Here is a 19676-nt window from a genome sequence, read left to right as displayed (position 1 = left end):
TGAGTGTTGTGTTTATTTGTAGAGTTGGGAAAGGGATTGGGATGGAGGAGGTGATATAAATAGAGATTAGAAGGGGGATTGAATTGAAGGAGATAATATTAGAAAAATAGTGAGGGGATTAGAAATTTTTTTATTTTTTATATATTGGGATTTTTTAAAAAAATATTAATGTTTAATTTTTTATATTTTTATATTTATTTTATTATTTTATATAAAAATAATTTAACAATTCTTACACTAACAACTATCATCAAAACAAATACAATTTTATTTTACATTAATGTTTGAGATCCCCTTTTCCCCACCCCCTTTGACCCCTCTCTTTTTGATTGGCTACTTTTTCTTTTGGCTTTTTTTTTTTTTTTTTCCTTCTCTTCCAATCACCACCCGCCACGTTTGTGTGGGGTGGTAGGGGTGGTGATTGAAAGGGTTCTCTATCAATGCTCTTTACTTTATCCCCTCACTAACAATCTCCTCACTATTAATCCCCTCACTATGAATCTCTTTCATTCTATATCTGAAAACAAACGAGGCATTAGAGTTGACGGCTACAAAATGTATCATTTTATGTTGTAATTGTTGATATTATATTTTTGAATTTATGTTTTTAGGAGTAATTAACAAACTAAACAGTTCGAAGTCGACTAGAGTTTGATTTATTAAAATTCTTTTTTGAGATCAGTTCGATGAGAAAATAAGTTGAGTTTGAACATATTTTGGAATTTGTTAAAATTTTTAAATCAAATTTGAACAGTCAATTGCTTATTCAGCTCAGTTTAATAAATTTAAAACTATATAAAAATATCAAATTACTCGAGTTTAGCTCGACAAAAAATTCATTTGAGATCAGCTCGCAAGTTTAACTAATCAAACTTAAAAAAAAAAATTGAAATTGGTTAAAGATTTTAAACTAAACTTAAACAGTTAATTCTTCAATTTGATTCTCACCCTAATTTTAATTGAATTATCTTAATACTTAATACTTAATACTTCAACTTGATATAATTGTCTTCATATTTATATATGTAAAATATTCTTCTAGCTGTTAAAAAAAAGAAAAATGATTTAGACCCCCAATGGGGGTGCTGGGAGTCTTTCCTAATTGGTAAAAAAATTGATTTTTTTTTTTTTAGGGGGTTTCAGCCAGTGGCAGGCTGTCACGTGGCACTGGAGGGTCATTGGGAGTGCCCCCAGTTGGGGGTCGGAAGCACTGCTGTTAAAAAAATTGTATTATTTTTGCCAGTAATGCTAGAGGCCTCGAATACGAGGCCTCGAATTTGGCTCGAATGCCCTTTTTTTTTTTTTTGGTGTGTGTCAGTTAATTTTTTTTTATTTTGTTTTGTTTTGTTTTTTTTTAAGGGTGAGTTAAAATGTCTAATATAAAATATTAGACATTTCGCACCAACTCATTGTATAAAATTATATGAGATTAACAAAATTTAACTAACAGCTTAACTGATCAATTAATTTTATCACTTAACCAGTCCAACTTAATTGACTGATCAATTAGACTGTTGGTTAAAATTCATTAATTCCATATAATTTTGTACGATGAGTTGGTGTGGGATGTCTAATTTTTTGATACACCCCTACACATAACCACCTTTAAAAAAAAAAAAAAACCAGCACAGCCTAACAAATAAAAAATAAATAACAAATAAATAATTGAACAGTCAATTTTATCACCCAATCATTTTAAGGCTCCGTTTGGCAAGAGCTAAACGGGACTTTTTTTGGCTATTTTAGCCACAAAAGACAAAATAGGCTATTTTAGTCACAAAAAATAAAATATCACATCCAATCCATAATCATTACATTCTTCTCTCACAAAAAAAGCAAAAAAAGTCAAAAAGTCAAAAAACCCTTCCCAAACCAAACTTTTTAGCCCAGGCTAAAATAGTCAAAAAAGCCAAAAAATCAAAAAGCCAACCCACTTCTCAAACGGAGGCTAACCCAATTCACTTGCAAAATGTCTAATTTTTTAACACACTCCTATACATAATCACCCTTACAAAAAGAAATGAAAAGAAAAGAGAAGAAAAAAAAAAAAACCAAACTAACACAGCTTTAGAAAGGAAAAAAAAAAAAATCAAATTCGAGACCTCAAGCATTAAGAGCAATGCTATATAGACCACTAATTTACCATCACTAATACCACTATTAATGAGGTGGCAATTAAAAAAAAAAAAAACAAGACACACAACACATGTGATAGTGACTGCCACATCATTAGAACCACCACTAATTAGTGGTCTAAAGCATTTTTGCAAACATTAATCTATTTCAGCAGAGGGTTGGATAGTAAAGGTTTTATTTATTATTTTATTATTATTATTATTATTATTTTTTGGGTCTAGTTCCTTGGAATTCATAATAGCGGGATCCTTCTCTCAACTGAGGTAGGGTGTATGTATGGATTAAGTAGCGAACAACTTTTCAATCGATAAAGTGCCAAAAGATGCTATATTTAAATTAAAAAAATGTTAATATTAGTCATCCTTTCATTTTTCTCAATATTAAAGGTTTATCATTTTCAAAAATTTTTAAAAAAAAATTGTGCACATTTTGTCTCTTTGAAACCTTCCAATAACTAAACACAGCCCTTGTTTTCCCTTTGTTTTTCTATTTGAGTAAGGGTAGGAATTATAAAAAAAATATCATAAAATAATTATAATTTTTTTTCACTTTTGAATTATACACATAATAAAACATTACACACTAATTAAAAGATAAAATTTTTTTATAATATATTTCATAATTTTTTTTCATAATTCTTAATATTATTCTTTCAAAAAATACTTTAGACTACTAATTCAATAAACCAGCTTTCATTTTTAGTGGTGTATTTTTGTGGATTATTGTGTGTATAATCTTTTGGAAGAATTTTATACACATCACCATTATACCTTAACGCATCACTAATTCGAAAAATGTTTTAGAGTACTAATCAAATTAGCTTTCGAGAAATGATTTTTTTTCATAATTCTTAATATTATTTTTATCGAAATGAAGATTTTACCCTTAAAATTATGTAATGATATATTCAATCATTCTTATTTAGAATAAGATTTAAAATTTAGGATCAAATATATTATAATTGAAAAGTTAAGAACCAAAGTGATACGAATCTCAACCTATAAAGATTGTTAGTGTAATTTGCCCTAATTTTAAAATGTGGGTTGTAAAAAATAAAAATAAAAATAAAAATAAATAAAATATAAATATAAATATAAAATTGAAAGTAACGAAAAAGACCACTATGGCCCTTTCTCTCTGTCTATATAAGATCCGTTGTCTCTCCTCCTTTAAGCCCAACCAAACGCCTCCATTCTCTCTCTCTGTCTCTCTCTCTCTCTCCGCATTTTATTTTCTGTAGAGGCTTCGGCGAGCTCGTTCTACTCGAACTGGCTAACCAACAAGAAAGTCTGGAGGAGTCCAACAATCAAAGGGTGGTGCTCGCCCTATATGAAGCCCTGACCTCTCGAGACGTCGACACCGTTCACAAACTCTTGGCCTCCGACCTCGAGTGGTGGTTCCATGGCCCTCCTTCGCACCAGTTTATGATGCGCCTCCTCACCGGCACTGCCACGTCTGACATCGATTCTTTCGATTTCGTCCCCCACTCCGTCACCGCCTTCGGATCAACGGTACTCGTCGAGGGCTACGATCACAACTGCTCAATCTCTTGGGTCCACGCCTGGACCGTCACTGATGGGATAATTACCCAGGTCAGAGAGTACTTCAATACCTCCCTTCTTGTGTGGGGTGGTAGGGGTGGTGATTGAAAGGGTTCTCTATCAATGCTCTTTACTTTATCCCCTCACTAACAATCTCCTCACTATTAATCTCCTCACTATGAATCTCTTTCATTCTATATCTGAAAACAAACGAGGCATTAGAGTTGACGGCTACAAAATGTATCATTTTATGTTGTAATTGTTGATATTATATTTTTGAATTTATGTTTTTAGGAGTAATTAACAAACTAAACAGTTCGAACTCGACTAGAGTTTGATTTATTAAAATTCTTTTTTGAGATCAGTTCGATGAGAAAATAAGTTGAGTTTGAACATATTTTGGAATTTGTTAAAATTTTTAAATCAAATTTGAACAGTCAATTGCTTATTCAGCTCAGTTTAATAAATTTAAAACTATATAAAAATATCAAATTACTCGAGTTTAGCTCGACAAAAAATTCATTTGAGATCAGCTCGCAAGTTTAACTAATCAAACTTTAAAAAAAAAATTGAAATTGGTTAAAGATTTTAAACTAAACTTAAACAGTTAATTCTTCAATTTGATTCTCACCCTAATTTTAATTGAATTATCTTAATACTTAATACTTAATACTTCAACTTGATATAATTGTCTTCATATTTATATATGTAAAATATTCTTCTAGCTGTTAAAAAAAAGAAAAATGATTTAGACCCCCAATGGGGGTGCTGGGAGTCTTTCCTGATTGGTAAAAAAATTGATTTTTTTTTTTTTTTTGAGGGGGGTTTTAGCCAGTGGCAGGCTGTCACGTGGCACTGGAGGGTCATTGGGGGTGCCCCCAGTTGGGGGTCGGAAGCACTGCTGTTAAAAAAATTGTATTATTTTTTCCAGTAATGCTAGAGGCCTCGAATACGAGGCCTCGAATTTGGCTCGAATGCCGTTTTTTTTTTTTTTTTGGTGTGTGTCAGTTAATTTTTTTTTATTTTGTTTTGTTTTGTTTTTTTTTTAAGGGTGAGTTAAAATGTCTAATATAAAATATTAGACATTTCGCACCAACTCATTGTATAAAATTATAGGAGATTAACAAAATTTAACTAACAGCTTAACTGATCAATTAATTTTATCACTTAACCAGTCCAACTTAATTGACTGATCAATTAGACTGTTGGTTAAAATTCATTAATTCCATATAATTTTGTACGATGAGTTGGTGTGGGATGTCTAATTTTTTGATACACCCCTACACATAACCACCTTTAAAAAAAAAAAAAAACCAGCACAGCCTAACAAATAAAAAATAAATAATAAATAAATAATTGAACAGTCAATTTTATCACCCAATCATTTTAAGGCTCCGTTTGGCAAGAGCTAAATGGGACTTTTTTTGGCTATTTTAGCCACAAAAGACAAAATAGGCTATTTTAGCCACAAAAAATAAAATATCACATCCAATCCATAATCATTACATTCTTCTCTCACAAAAAAAGCCAAAAAAGTCAAAAATCTCTTCCCAAACTAAACTTTTTAGCCCAGGCTAAAATAACCAAAAAAGCCAAAAAGTCAAAAAGTCAACCCACTTTCCAAACGGAGGCTAACCCAATTCACTTGCAAAATGTCTAATTTTTTAACACACTCTTATACATAATCACCCTTACAAAAAGAAATGAAAAGAAAAGAGAGGGAAAAAAAAAAAAAAAAACCAAACTAACACAGCTTTAGAAAGGAAAGAAAAAAAAAAAAAAAAATCAAATTCGAGACCTCAAGCATTAAGAGCAATTCTATATAGACCACTAATTTACCATCACTAATACCACTACTAATGAGGTGACAATTGAAAAAAAAAAAAAAAAAAAAGGCACAAAACACATGTAATAATGACTGCCACATCATTAGAACCACCACTAATTAGTGGTCTACAGCATTTTTACAAGCATTAATCTATTTCAGCAGAGGGTTGGATAGTAAAGGTTTTATTTATTATTTTATTATTATTATTATTATTATTTGGGTCTAGTTCCTTGGAATTCATAATAGCGGGATCCTTCTCTCAACTGAGGTAGGGTGTATGTATGGATTAAGTAGCGAACAACTTTTCAATCGATAAAGTGCCAAAAGATGCTATATTTAAATTAAAAAAATATTAGTTTGGCATATACTAAATAAGTTAAAAAGTCAAAAAGTTACTATCTTATTTAAGTCATATCATCTTATTTAAATCACATCACCTCTCTAACACATCACATCAAATTCAACCCAAACCCAACCCAAACCCACCAATAAGTCAAAAAGTACACTTTTTTAGGACATCCCAAAACTCTAACACATCATATCAAACCCAACCCAAACCCAACCCAAACCCACCAATAAGTCAAAAAGTACACTTTTTTAGGACATCCCAAACCAAATATTAAAGGTTTATCATTTTCAAAAATTAAAAAAAAAAAATTGTGCACATTTTGTCTCTTTGAAACCTTCTAATAACTAAACACAGCCCTTCTTTTCCCTTTGTTTTTCTATTTGAGTAAGGGTAGGAATTATAAAAAAAATATCATAAAATAATTATAATTTTTTTCACTTTTGAATTATACACATAATAAAACATTACACACTAATTAAAAGATAAAAAAATTTTATAATATATTTCATGATTTTTTTTCATAATTCTTAATATTATTCTTTCAAAAAATGCTTTAGACTACTAATTCAATAAACCAGCTTTCATTTTTAGTGGTGTATTTTAGTGGATTATTGTGTGTATAATCTTTTGGAAGAATTTTATACACATCACCATTATACCTTAACGCATCACTAATTCGAAAAATGTTTTAGACTACTAATCAAATCAGCTTTCGAAAAATGATTTTTTTTCATAATTCTTAATATTATTTTTATCGAAATGATGATTTTACCCTTAAAATTATGTAATGATATATTCAATCATTCTTATTTAGAATAAGATTTAAAATTTAAGATCAAATATATTATAATTGAAAAGTTAAGAACCAAAGTGATACAAATCTCAACCTATAAAGATTGTTAGTGTAATTTGTCCTAATTTTAAAATGTGGGTTGTAAAAAATAAAAATAAAAATAAATAAAATATAAATATAAATATAAAATTGAAAGTAACGAAAAAGACCACTATGGCCCTTTCTCTCTGTCTATATAAGATCCGTTGTCTCTCCTCCGTTAAGCCCAACCAAACGCCTCCATTCTCTCTCTCTGTCTCTCTCTCTCTCTCTCTCCGCATTCTATTTTCTGTAGAGGCTTCGGCGAGCTCGTTCTACTCGAACTGGCTAACCAACAAGAAAGTCTGGAGGAGTCCAACAATCAAAGGGTGGTGCTCGCCCTATATGAAGCCCTGACCTCTCGAGACGTCGACACCGTTCACAAACTCTTGGCCTCCGACCTCGAGTGGTGGTTCCATGGCCCTCCTTCGCACCAGTTTATGATGCGCCTCCTCACCGGCACTGCCACGTCTGACATCGATTCTTTCGATTTCGTCCCCCACTCCGTCACCGCCTTCGGATCAACGGTACTCGTCGAGGGCTACGATCACAACTGCTCAATCTCTTGGGTCCACGCCTGGACCGTCACTGATGGGATAATTACCCAGGTCAGAGAGTACTTCAATACCTCCCTTACTGTCACCCGCCTCGCCAACACTGGCAAATCCTCACCGTCCGATTTCCCCTCATCGTCGATCACTTCCCTCCATTGCCCCTCCGTTTGGGAGAGCAGTCTGTCGGATCGGGTCGGGAAATCCGTGCCTGGTCTCGTGCTGGCAATATAAAGTCGTGTGTGTTTTTTTTCCTGATCAGGTGCAGCAGGGTGTAGTGTAATATTATAGCATATGGGCCGAAGCGACGTCGTGTAGCGTCTGTCTGTGGCAATGTAAGAAATAAATAGGGTGTGAAACGTGTTTGTCTTTGCTTGTCTGTGTTGTGTTGTGTTTTTTTTTTTCTTTTTTATTTCTTTTCTTTGTTTTTATTTTTTTTATTGGGTTTAGGAGTGCGATTGCTTGGTCGTAGTGTTTTGTGGGTTAAGTTTGACTGTTGTAAGGGAAGTGAGCCGATCACGATGTGGTCATTTCCTGATGTGTCTGTTATGTGGTTTGTTGGTTGTGCAATAAAAATATTTTCATGTGACTGGTTTATTAATTTTCTCATATTTTACTGAAAAATTTACAAAATAATATGTCACCTTTAAAATAATTATTTTAAAGATGATTTTTTTTTTTTTTTTTTTTTTGGTATGTACAAATCTTGCATACATGAAAGACTTGTATCATATACATAAAAATAACTTGTAACAACACAAATTAAATTATTTTTCACTGTCCAATTGAAATGATAATTTTCCCATTTTATTTATCTTCCAAGTTTGTGTTATTTGGACTAATTAGATTGAAAAATGTTTGAGAGCCACAAAAAGTGTGGCTCAAATGGTTCAAAATTGTCAAAACGACATCGTTTTGGACAAATAAAATGTCAAATCGACGTCGTTTTGGCAGTTTTGAGCCATTTGAGCCACACTTTTTGTGGCCCTCTACCATTGCTCAATTAGATTCTGTCTAATCTCTCATTTTTTTGTCTAATCTCATTGATTATCCTAAAAAAAGATTACTTGTATTTAAAGAGATAATATTATATAAACATTATAAATTTACTAAGGCCTCGTTTGGTAACAAACTAATTTAGTAACTTTTTGGCTAAAATATGAGCTTAAAAAAACTAGCATATTTAGAATGACTTTTTAGTTTTTTACGAAAAAATGTGCAAAAAATAGAGAGAAAAGAAAATCTTTAACTTTTTAGTACAGATTATTGATTTTTTTGGTTAATTTAATAACTTTTTGACTTTTTAACTAAAAGGGAGGGTTCCCAAACGAAGCCTAAGTGTCCCAAAGGCACAAGGGGAAAAAAATGTAAAACTCAATGCATTTTTTTATGAAATTTTCATCACATTTTCACTCAATTCAAAACTTTTATCAACATTTTTATCATTTTCAAAATATTGTTTACATAAATTTTAATATTAAATAATGCCAATCAACCAAGGAATAATTATTAAGCATAACTGACTATGTTTCAATATCATAAGTTTCTTACATTTATTTCAAGCAAGAAATTTCGGTTTAGAATCGACTTGGATGGCAGCATTGCATTAAAGTAATGATGGACTCACTTCGTCCTACTATGACATCGATTAGATATTTGAGTTTTGGTAAATTATAGTGATTTTCTTGAAATTAAAAAAAAAATTATATTGTGTGGTACAATTCTAACTTAAATTATAGGACACTCGGTCTATAAATCTAAAGTTAAATTTTGTTTGGTAAAAAATTCACTCTCTAAAATAATTTGTTCATAAGGACACGCTTAAGCAAAATGACCAAAATTCCCATATATATATATATATATATATATATTGTGTAAATCATAGTATAAGACGCAGCGGATGATTAATTTCAAAACCATACCTTTAAGTAGAGTCTGAAGTGAAGGATCTCGTAGGTAAATTACGTGCTTCCAGAAAGTGAGCAATCAACCCAGCAGTGGAGTGATATTATAAAATGAATATCACCCACACAAATCACAGTGCAAAATGGCTTGATCGTTGTTTTTTGGAGAGAGTCAGTATATGGGGAAAATAAAACATACGTTGTTTTTCTGATTAACCATATCCCATATCATATCAGATATATAAGATATCTATATCATCTATCCATATCAGTTGATATAATAGATATAGATATCCTGAGTGGTTATCCAAATAGGTTTTGAATTCAAATTTAAACTTATTTGGATAAGATTCAAAAGGTTCAAAGGGTCATGCCACATGGGCGCTCAATTTCTAACATCTCCTACTCGCACATAAGTTGGCATGACACTGCCATAACTCTATCTCAATCTCTCAAAAAATGAACAATCTCATAGTAGCCAATACACCGTGCGACCGCTGAGAACACCTGCATGTGGGAGCTCTATACTAGAAACTCAATATGAGTCAGCATAGAGACATCAACCCAAAATGAACAGAAATAGTGTCTCATGTACCCAGACCCATCTAGCTACATCAGTCCAAAAACATCTCTAATCCCTCAAACAGCATGTTTGACTTTCCTAGGTCCTGCATTATATTCACACCTAATCAGCATCCTATAAAGAGCGATGTGAGTTGTCGATAGTGAATATAAAGCAGAGATGTAGAACTAGATGATCTTCCTTTCACCCTCATATCATTCAATTTGAAATTGACCGCTTTCCCAGTAATGTCCCTTAAAGCCGAATCATACATGATCCCAGGCAACATACCAAAGTAGCTGAACATCAACTCTTTATCTTATGACATAATCAAAGGTCACAAAAGGCACAAAATGAAGTCATTTAGGGAAAAAATGACTTTTAGGACTCACACGGTGAAGAAGCAGGGATCCATTCTTTCATCTCGCTAACGGGTCGATAAGCACATGCAGTACAAATGCATGTTATAGTGGAGTAACTCTTCCAAAGAGTGATGTTAAACTCACACACCATACAGATCTTAGTGTAGTCGCTCTTAAGGGCACAAGTTGCTTCCTAGCGTCTAACTCGAATTCTCTATTTGCTCGCGTCTCAGGCATCAAATGAGATCTCGCATCTGGTTATCCATAACAGGCACATCATGGAAAGTGGGTATTCTCATATCCATGGTCGGTCTCTAACAAGACCTTATCTTGGCTCCAACCAAGGCGACATAGCTAGTGGATAATTTTGGCTTCTCTATTTGCTCCAAATACAACAAGCCACTAGTCTCATCCTTACTCGCTACCTAGCGCTAAGGGCGATTGCTCGTGTGAGTGAGCCAATCTTGCCTACTAACATCAATTTAATTATTTTGTGTATGCTAATTCACAAACCATTGCAAAAAGTAGTAAACATAAATGTGTAACAGAAACAAATATGAATACGAATGACATAAATATCCCAAAAAAAATGAGTTCAACTGAATACACATAAAAATATCACCACCTACGTAGTCCTAAAGTCCTAGCACGAGTAAGATAAACAACTCTAGCAATGGGCTTAGTCAAAGGGTCCGCAACCATGCGACTCGTAGGGATGTGCTCAAGGATCACTTCTTTCTGCGCCACAATGTCTCTGATAAAGTTGAACCTCACATCAATGTGTTTGGTTCTGTCGTGGTATTTAGGATCCTTAGCGTAAGCGAGTGCAGCCATGCTGTCACAATGGATAGTCACAGGGTCTGAAGTGTGTGTGACAACATCCAAATGCTGAAGGAATCTCCTCAACCAAACGACTTCCTGAACGGCAGATGAACAAGCCACAAACTCAGCCTCCATAGTCGATAAGGCGATACAGGATTGCTTCTTACTGCTCCAAGAAATAGCACCATCACTAAGCATGAAAGCATATCCAAAAGTAGACTTACGCTCATCTAAGTCTCCTCCCCAGTCTGCATCACAATAGCCAACTAGATGTAAATCTGAACTTTGGTAGCAAAGTGTGTAACCTGCAGTCCCTTTAAGATATCGTAATATCCTCTTAACTGCTTTCCAATGAGTTGGTCCTGGGTTGGATTGGTAACGACTCACCAATCCGACTGCATAACAAATGTCAGGACGCACACACATCATAGCATACATCAAGCTTCCAATAGCATTTGCATGGGGAACACGGGCCATCTTTTCATTCTCTTCTTGAGTCTTAGGACCCATATCAAGGCTTAGGCTCTCGCCTTTCGTAATAGGAGTGTCAATGGGTTTGCAGCTCTGCATCTGGAATCGCTCTAGGATAGTCTTAATGTAAGTCTCTTGAGACAAACCAAGAAGTCTCCTAGAGCGATCCCTAAGGATCTTAACATCGAGCACATAGCTCGCCTCACCCATGTCCTTCATCTCAAATGTAGAGAACAACCACATTTTAGTGGCGACAATCATCTCCTTGTCATTTTCAGCCAATAATATGTTATCTACATATAATGACAATATCAAAAAAATGTCCTTGGACCGCTTAACATACACACAATAATCTTCATCAATCATCGTAAACCCATTAGAAACAATGGCTCGATGAAATATCAGATTCCACTGTCTGGATGATTGCTTTAAGCCATAAATAAATTGTTGAAGCTTGCAAACTTTGCGTTCCTGACCTACTGTCACAAAGCCTTCTGGTTGATCCATATAGACCTCTTCATCCAATTCTCCATTGAGAAATGAAGTCTTAACGTCCATCTAATATAGCTCTAAGTCCAACTAAGCTACTATGGCCAGGATTAGGCGAATAGAGGCAAACCTCACAACTGGTGAAAAAGTTTCCTCATAGTTCACACCCTCTCGTTGGGTGTAACCTTTCGCCACTAGGTGAGCCTTATACCTTTCTATGGAACCATCCTCTTTGCGCTTGATTTTGAGAACCCATTTGTTCCCAATAGTCTTGCGCCCTGGCGGCAAATCAACCAAGTCCCAGACATGATTTTTCTTCATAGACTTTATTTCTTCATCCATTGCAGTACTCCATTCTTTACTAGCAGGGGATGAGAGAGTCTCTTTGAGATTCTTAGGCTCCATCTCATCACTCGGAGCAATCATGAATGCTTCCACTTCAATCTCAAAACGACGACGGGGTATAGCTTCTACGTAGTTGAGAATCTTGAGAATCCTCATCCATTGGATCTAATCCATGGGCAGGTATATCACTCCCACTGTCCCTAGGAGCTTGAGGAATTATCTCCTCATTCTCTACTAGGCTACTAGGTGCACCTTCAAGTAGATCCTCCATCTCATAGAGTTCTACTTCTCTAGTTACCTCACCTCTGCTAGGGAAATCTTCCTCTAGGAAATCTGCATCTCGTGACTCAATTTTAGTCACACTTCTATCTCGATGCTCCCCAACAAACACATAGCCCTTAGAATACTCACTATAGCGAATGAAGATACACTTCTTTCCTCTAAGGCCCAACTTCCCAAACTTATGAGAAGCGTTGTGTATGTAAGTTGCCGAACCCCAAGGCCGCAAATTGCCCAAATCAGGTTTTTTACCAGTCCACATCTCATATGGGGTGGAAGGAACTAATTTGGAGGGCACACGGTTAAGGACGTAGGCAGCAGTCACCAGAGCATCTCCCCAATAAGAAATGGGAAGATTAGCTTGTACCATCATTGATCTAACCATGTCAAGCAATGTGCGATTCCTTCTCTCCGTTACACCATTTTGCTGCGGAGTCCTAGGAATTGTCAATTGCCTGATGACTCCTTTTTCCTCACATAGCACTTTAAATTGCTCAGATAGATACTCACGTCCTCGGTCAGTCCTTAGAGCCTTAATGCTCTTGTCTAATTGATTCCCAACCTCATTAACATACCGTCTAAAGCAATCCAATGCTTCTGAGTTGTGAGAAATCAAATAGACATGACCAAAATGCATGCAATCATCTATAAATGTGATGAAATAAGGGGCTTCATGCCTTGCCCTCACATTCATTGGTCCACATATATCAGAAAGAATAAGTTGTAATGGGATAGATGCCCTTATGGCTTTCCCAAATGGTTTTCTTGTTGCCTTACCAGCAAGACAATGCTCACAAGTAGGCAAAGTGACTCTAGCGAGTGGGCCTAAAAGACCTTCTCTAGCCAATCTAGTCATCCTGTCTTACCCTATGTGGCCTAATCTAGCGTGCCATCTCATAGAATCATTATCACAAAAAGATGCAATATTCGAAACAGAGCCATTGGCATTTTTATTATAACTAGAATCATCCACATCCAAAACTAAAAAACCATCTGAAAGATAACCAAAATCATAAAAAATTGTTCCCAAATAAATGCTAACACCATTATTCTCAAAACAAAGCTAAAACCAAGGCTCATCATGCTAATAACTGAAACTAAGTTTCGCCGAATATTCGAAGCATAAAGAACACCATGAAGATACAAGGTGCGCCCTCGTCGCATTTCCAGCTTGTATGTGCCAATGCCAAGCACCTCCACACTGGTCTCGTTCCCCATGTAAACTTTTCTGCTCCCAGCAAGTACTTGGCGATACTCAACGAACCCTACTCTATCCCTCGCGATGTGGTCTGTTGCTCCGGAGTCTACAACCCAAAAATGAGGAGAATGAGCAATTAATGCTTGACTAGACACAAAACATTGAATGCGAGAAATTAAGTAAGGGAGTATCTTCTTCTGCTCAGGGCAATCCCGAGCGAAGTGTCCTTCTTTGTTACAGTTAAAGCATGTAAATTTAGCCTTTACCTTCTTCCCACCTCTCTTGCCCCTACGCTTGAAATTTCTAGTGCCATTGGGCTTTAGCGCAGCTGCTGCTTGCTTCTTACGGGCACCTTTTGCTTTTCCACGTTTGAACTGAGAAGTCCTACGTGAGCTCGACTCAACCACCATAGCAGAACCATCAGACTTAGCCACCTCAAGACATTCAACCTCTAGCTCCAAATGAGGCGATATGTCTTCGAATGTTTTCACACTCTCATCATACATCATGTTTTGCTTCATCTGCTCCCAAAAATTTGGCAGAGAGCGAATCACAGCTTGTATTTGCTGCTCTTGAGTCAAATTGTGCCCAGCAGCCGCAAGCTCACGTATCATGGCTGACATGACCCTCAAATGCTGCTTCATCGAGTGACGTGCCCTTTTCTGATAGGAGTCAAACTTCATAGTCAGCCCACGTAGCTTTGCCAAAGAGGTAATACCAAACTTTTGCTTGAGAGCTTCCCACATCTCAAATGCAGTCGGGCAATGCTTAAACTCACTAATCAAGTCGTTGTGCATGCTGCTCAACATAGTAAAGTGCGCACACCAATCTTTGTTACGCCAGGTCTGAAAGACTTCAAGATCACGACGATGTTGAGCTGTATTGCCCTGCTCTGGCTCAACCATCACTTGTTCAAGTGTGGTCAACACTTCTTGCTCATTGAGGAGGTATTGGATCTTACGGCGCCATATATCATAATTGTCGCCATCCAATTTCTCTCCCTTAATTAAGTGTGCCACCACTGTCTTAGCAGCCATTTCTACATACAAAGTAAACAAATGCGCAGGGGATATTAATGATAGCAACACAAAAAATTATTTTGTAGCAAAAAAATTAAATTAAATAATGATAATATTACACATGTACCAAGATCGAAAATTTTCTATGCTCGTAATCATCTCTTGCACCTCTAGTGATAATTATCAAAATTTAATTTAATTTAATTCCATGCGCAAAAAAAAAAAAAAAATCAATCTCTCATTACTTATGGCATATACAAAGCATGATAAATTCCATACAATAGCATCTTAATGTAAATTTACAAATAACTCATGCTATATTCATTTAATTATGGAATTCAAATAAATAAATAAATAACTAATCATCCTTCTTTAATTGCAACATATTACAAACCCTAAAAAAATATGCTGTATTCAATATTCAGATTATGCCATAATAAAATGTACATCATTCTGAAATTTTCTGGAATTCTAAATAACTAATAAACATACATAAAATTAGAAATAAAAAATTTCAAAATCTGATAAATTGAAAAAATTATACCAGTAAATAGTAAAACATTTTAGAAGTCTACAATAAAAATTTCAACCCCAGAAAATTATTTATGCAATACCAGAAACATTTTTAAGCATAAATAATGAATTATAATCACAGAAAAAATACTTTTTATTTTCATAAAATTTTCAAAATTTTACAGAATATGAAAAATTAAATTCTGAGTCTAATAGTACCAACCACGCATAACGAATTAACTATGACCATTTAACGCGATTCAGAATTTAAAACAAAACAAACAGAGCCTTAGTAGCAGCAGCGAAGCCAGTCAAGCCGCGGAGGAAAAAGGGTGCGGCTCATTACGCGGCTCAGCGCACGGCTCATCGAGTGGCTCAGAACGCGGTTCAGCGCACGGCACGCGAGTGCGCAACGCAGACAGCGCGCGCGTGGACAGCGCGACTGATGCGCGCGTGATGACGCATCAAAAGCGCGTTTGGCACGTGGTAGCGCGTGACAGCCGCTTACGGCGTTAGGTGACGCGTGAGGCCCACGCGCCGCCTTCCAAGGTGTTTTTTTGGTCCAATATCAGTATTGACGGGCTCCATTTTCCAAAATAAATACATTTATGATATTAAAAATGACATTAATGAACATAAAAAAAAAGGTATTTTATGCTCTTAATCTAATGATAGTAGACATCTTCCTCCTTTATAAATATTCATGTATATAATGTGTACATATATATATATATATATATATAAATATACACATGATTAAAGAAAACACGAAAATACCCATTCATGCTCTGATACTAATGTAAATCATAGTATAAGACGCAGCGGATAATTAATTTCAAAGCCATACCTTTAAGCAGAGTCTGAAGTGAAGGATCTCGTGGGTAAATCACGTGCTTCCGGAAAGTGAACAACCAACCCAGCAGTGGAGTGATATTACAAAATGAATATCACCCACACAAATCACAGTGCAAAATGGCTTAATCGTTGTTTTTGGGAGAGAGTCAGCATATGGGAAAAATAAAACATATGTTGTTTTTCTGATTAACCATATCCCATATCATATCAGATATATAAGATATTTCTATTATCTATCCATATCAGCTGATATGATAGATATAGATATCCTGAGTGGTTATCCAAATAGGTTTTGAATTCAACTTCAAACTTATTTGGATAAGGTTCAAAAGGTTCGAAGGGTCATGCCACATGGGCGCCCAATTTCTAACATATTGTATACACCTTTGTTTTCAAAAACCAAACCCCTTCTCCTCTCTTCTCGTCATTTTCTTCATACTAGGGTTTCTTTGCTCTCACAGAGTCACCAAGAATCTCAGTCATATCTTGACCAGGGCTTCAGGTCAAAAATTAGGGTTTGATATGTCGAACTTGAACATGATATGAAACCAAGTCAAGAACATAGAGTAATACGGTCTTCGAACTTAGATTATGAAGCCAATCAAGAACATATGGAGTCAAACTTCGAATTAGGTTTGATCGAAAGAGTTGCACGACTTGCGGCTCACGAGGTCAAAGCAAAGGTTTGAGACCAAAGCCGATATAGAGTCATGATGATCCAAATATGATGCCCTAGCTAAATCAAACAAGGAGAATCGACTATCGAACCAAATGAATGAATTGTAAAGACCAGATGTCTATGTTCAACTTTAGATCTTCAACCTAGAGTTCAATTCGAGTTCAGATCTTGACAAGAACAATCGAATCAAGATCACAACTCAACTATGTAACTAGATCGAAGTCAATCTAAAGTCGCACTGCTTCCAAATTTGGTATTTGAATCGAGTTTTTGATTCTCACCCAAGATTTATCTCAATTTTCTCAATTCAAGAATTTTTTTTAGGATTTGTTAAACTTCTAATGTAATCAACAATTGAATCTCTCTCTTCGATTTCAAAATTCTATGGTTTAAATAGAATCACGAACTGGAAAAGCGATTGTTCTTCAACTCTCTCTCTCTCTCTCTCTCTCGACAAATGATCTGATTTGATTGTGTCCCATGCCCAGGGGATACTCGAGCGCGCTAAACAGCTCGAATCCTTGATTTCTTCGATCTAGTTTCACGAGTGCAATGTGAAACATAGATAAGAGTCCAAATCTAGCAATTTTATAAAAAAAAAAAATCTATTTTAGTGCAAAACCTTTACTAGAAATGGATTGCATCACTAAATCTTAGAGTCGCCACCTAATATTTTGGAAAAATTAGGAAATTCGTCACTCATGCCAAGGCCACTGTTCGTCATAACCGGAGACGTCTTGGTTTGGAACCTTAGGTATAAAGGGGAAAGGTCATTAATTGAGCACTCTCGCTCACCCGATCAAATATCGTCATCTACTGAACCATGATATGAGTTTTATTGACTTTATATACTCATGTTCAGATTATTTAATAATGCTAAAAGTTACTATGTGAAGCAAACAAGTATAGATCATATAATTCATTTTGAAACAACTTGATCCCATGTATTTTTGAAAGAGATTTGAAGATGTGCAACTCAAAAGAAATCGAGCTTACAAGCATGAAATCAATATTATTCCAAATTAAATGATACAATCTCCATCCACTGGAATTCATAGAGATATATCAAATACGCAAGTAGCCACATGGTATAATGTTTGACATAATAAGAAAAACACACACAAACAGGATGCTAAAGTATAAAAACTCACATATTTACTGATGTCTCGCGAACAGTTACAAAACAAAGTTAGGAAATATGCATAATCTTATATACAAAATTCTACTGCAATGCATATACAAAATGTGACTAGAGATTCGGCTACTAAAACATGACATGTGAATCATCTCAAGGTATGAGATAACGCATGTAATCATGTAGGAATTGATTAAATTCATAGATGTAAAATTAGCCAAATTTAAATGCATGAAATATGGATGCAAGGCATGGATATGATAAAAAAATAATAAAACATGATACTTATTTACAGATATGGGAAGCAATAAAATGAAAGGGATAGAAAGAAGTGGGGGTAGAAAATTATTACAACACTTGAATAAAGACGAAGGGGGAGAAATTATTACAACATAAATAAAACCTTACAAATCTTTCGAATTAAAAGAAAATAGAAAGATGCCTCGGAGATTGACCGTCGGAAATGGTTTTGTTCGCTGCTAGAAGATTGCTCTATTTCACCCAGGAAAACTCATTTTTGCTGGAGCACAGGGGCACTATTCACCGCCGATAGTTACTATTCACCCTTTTTGGTCATTATTCATCTTACCGGACATTTTTTCATTCGCGAGTACTATTCATCGCCAGAGGTTATTATTCACCGCCGATCACTATTCATCCGACAAGCTCACATCTCTAACAAATTAGGTGGTTTTGACCGACTATTTAAAAGGGTAAATTACAACAGTTTATCTAAGTGGTGAAACACCGACCATTCAAAGCGGTAAATTACAATAGTTTATGTAAAGTAGTAAATTACAACAGATATGTAGGTAGTGCAGCATTCCCTTTAAAGCAGTAAAACAGTTATATATATATATATATATAATGTTGGAAAATTTATAAAGAGGTAGTTGTGAATTGAAATAGACTCCATTTTGAATGAAAGGGTGTAACCTTTCATGGTGTCTTTTTGTTTTAAAGAAAGGGTCAAACCTCCATTTGAATGAAAGGGTGCAAACCTTTCATGGTGTCTCTTTATTTTAAAGGAAGGGTTATGTCCCTTCCTTCATACCTTTTCTATTCAAATTGAATAGGTGCCAACAAAGCCTATATAAAGGCAGCCCCATTCCAATTTTGATTGATCCCGAAATTCAGTCTGCGTTCTTTATATTGTTGTCCAACTTTTATTTAGTTCATTTTCCTTCATTCTAGTTTTAGGAAAAATAACAAAGAGAGTATAGAACACAGGTTCTAGTTCGCCGAACAAATTGTTTGGAGTGCTACTACAATTTGTGAAGATTATTGTATCTTGGGAGATAGATGCCACTCAACCGTAAGCACCGTAGCGGGGCGAATCTGTCTTAAGGACAGAGTGTCACACACTCGACTTGGTCTTAATTTTAATTCGGTTCGATAAATAAATCCGGTATGTTATTTATTTATTTTGTTTGAATTTATTTTCAAGTTATTTTATTTTACACAGAAGATTTGTTCCAACAATCTTAAGATAGATTCCAATTATTCTGTTTACAGAATTTTTCGTTTATTTTCCTTTTTCATTCTTCGTAAATAATTTCGGAAGAAAATTATTTTCTGTGAATTTACAAAATAATATTCTGGTTGGAAAAACAAATAGTGATTATATGCTATTTGACAGATAGTAGTAATATACTGTCTCTTTTCTTTGACAACAACTAGTAGTACGATACTGGTGTCATTAACAATTCAGAATATATTTTGGTGGAATTTTGTCAGAAAATTAATTTTGGTTTTTTAGAAATTATT

At 34.9% G+C, this 19676-nt stretch overlaps 1 protein-coding gene across 1 annotated transcript; it reads left to right on the top strand.

Annotated features, from left to right (window-relative positions):
• The first annotated feature begins 7168 nt into the window (after nt 1-7168).
• SAG20 (senescence associated gene 20) lies at nt 7169-7510 on the top strand. Its single transcript, XM_082882109.1, has one exon. It carries the CDS (start codon nt 7169-7171, stop codon nt 7508-7510), a length of 342 nt encoding a protein of 113 aa, XP_082738235.1.
• The last annotated feature ends 12166 nt before the right edge of the window (nt 7511-19676 follow it).

The sequence above is a fragment of the Camellia sinensis genome, chromosome 1, assembly GCF_055761805.1.
Source record: "Camellia sinensis isolate YWXY chromosome 1, ASM5576180v1, whole genome shotgun sequence".
In the NCBI taxonomy this organism is placed as follows: domain Eukaryota; kingdom Viridiplantae; phylum Streptophyta; class Magnoliopsida; order Ericales; family Theaceae; genus Camellia; species Camellia sinensis.
The sequence above is the reverse complement of the archived record's forward strand: the minus strand, read 5'-3'. Positions and strand labels throughout refer to the sequence as shown.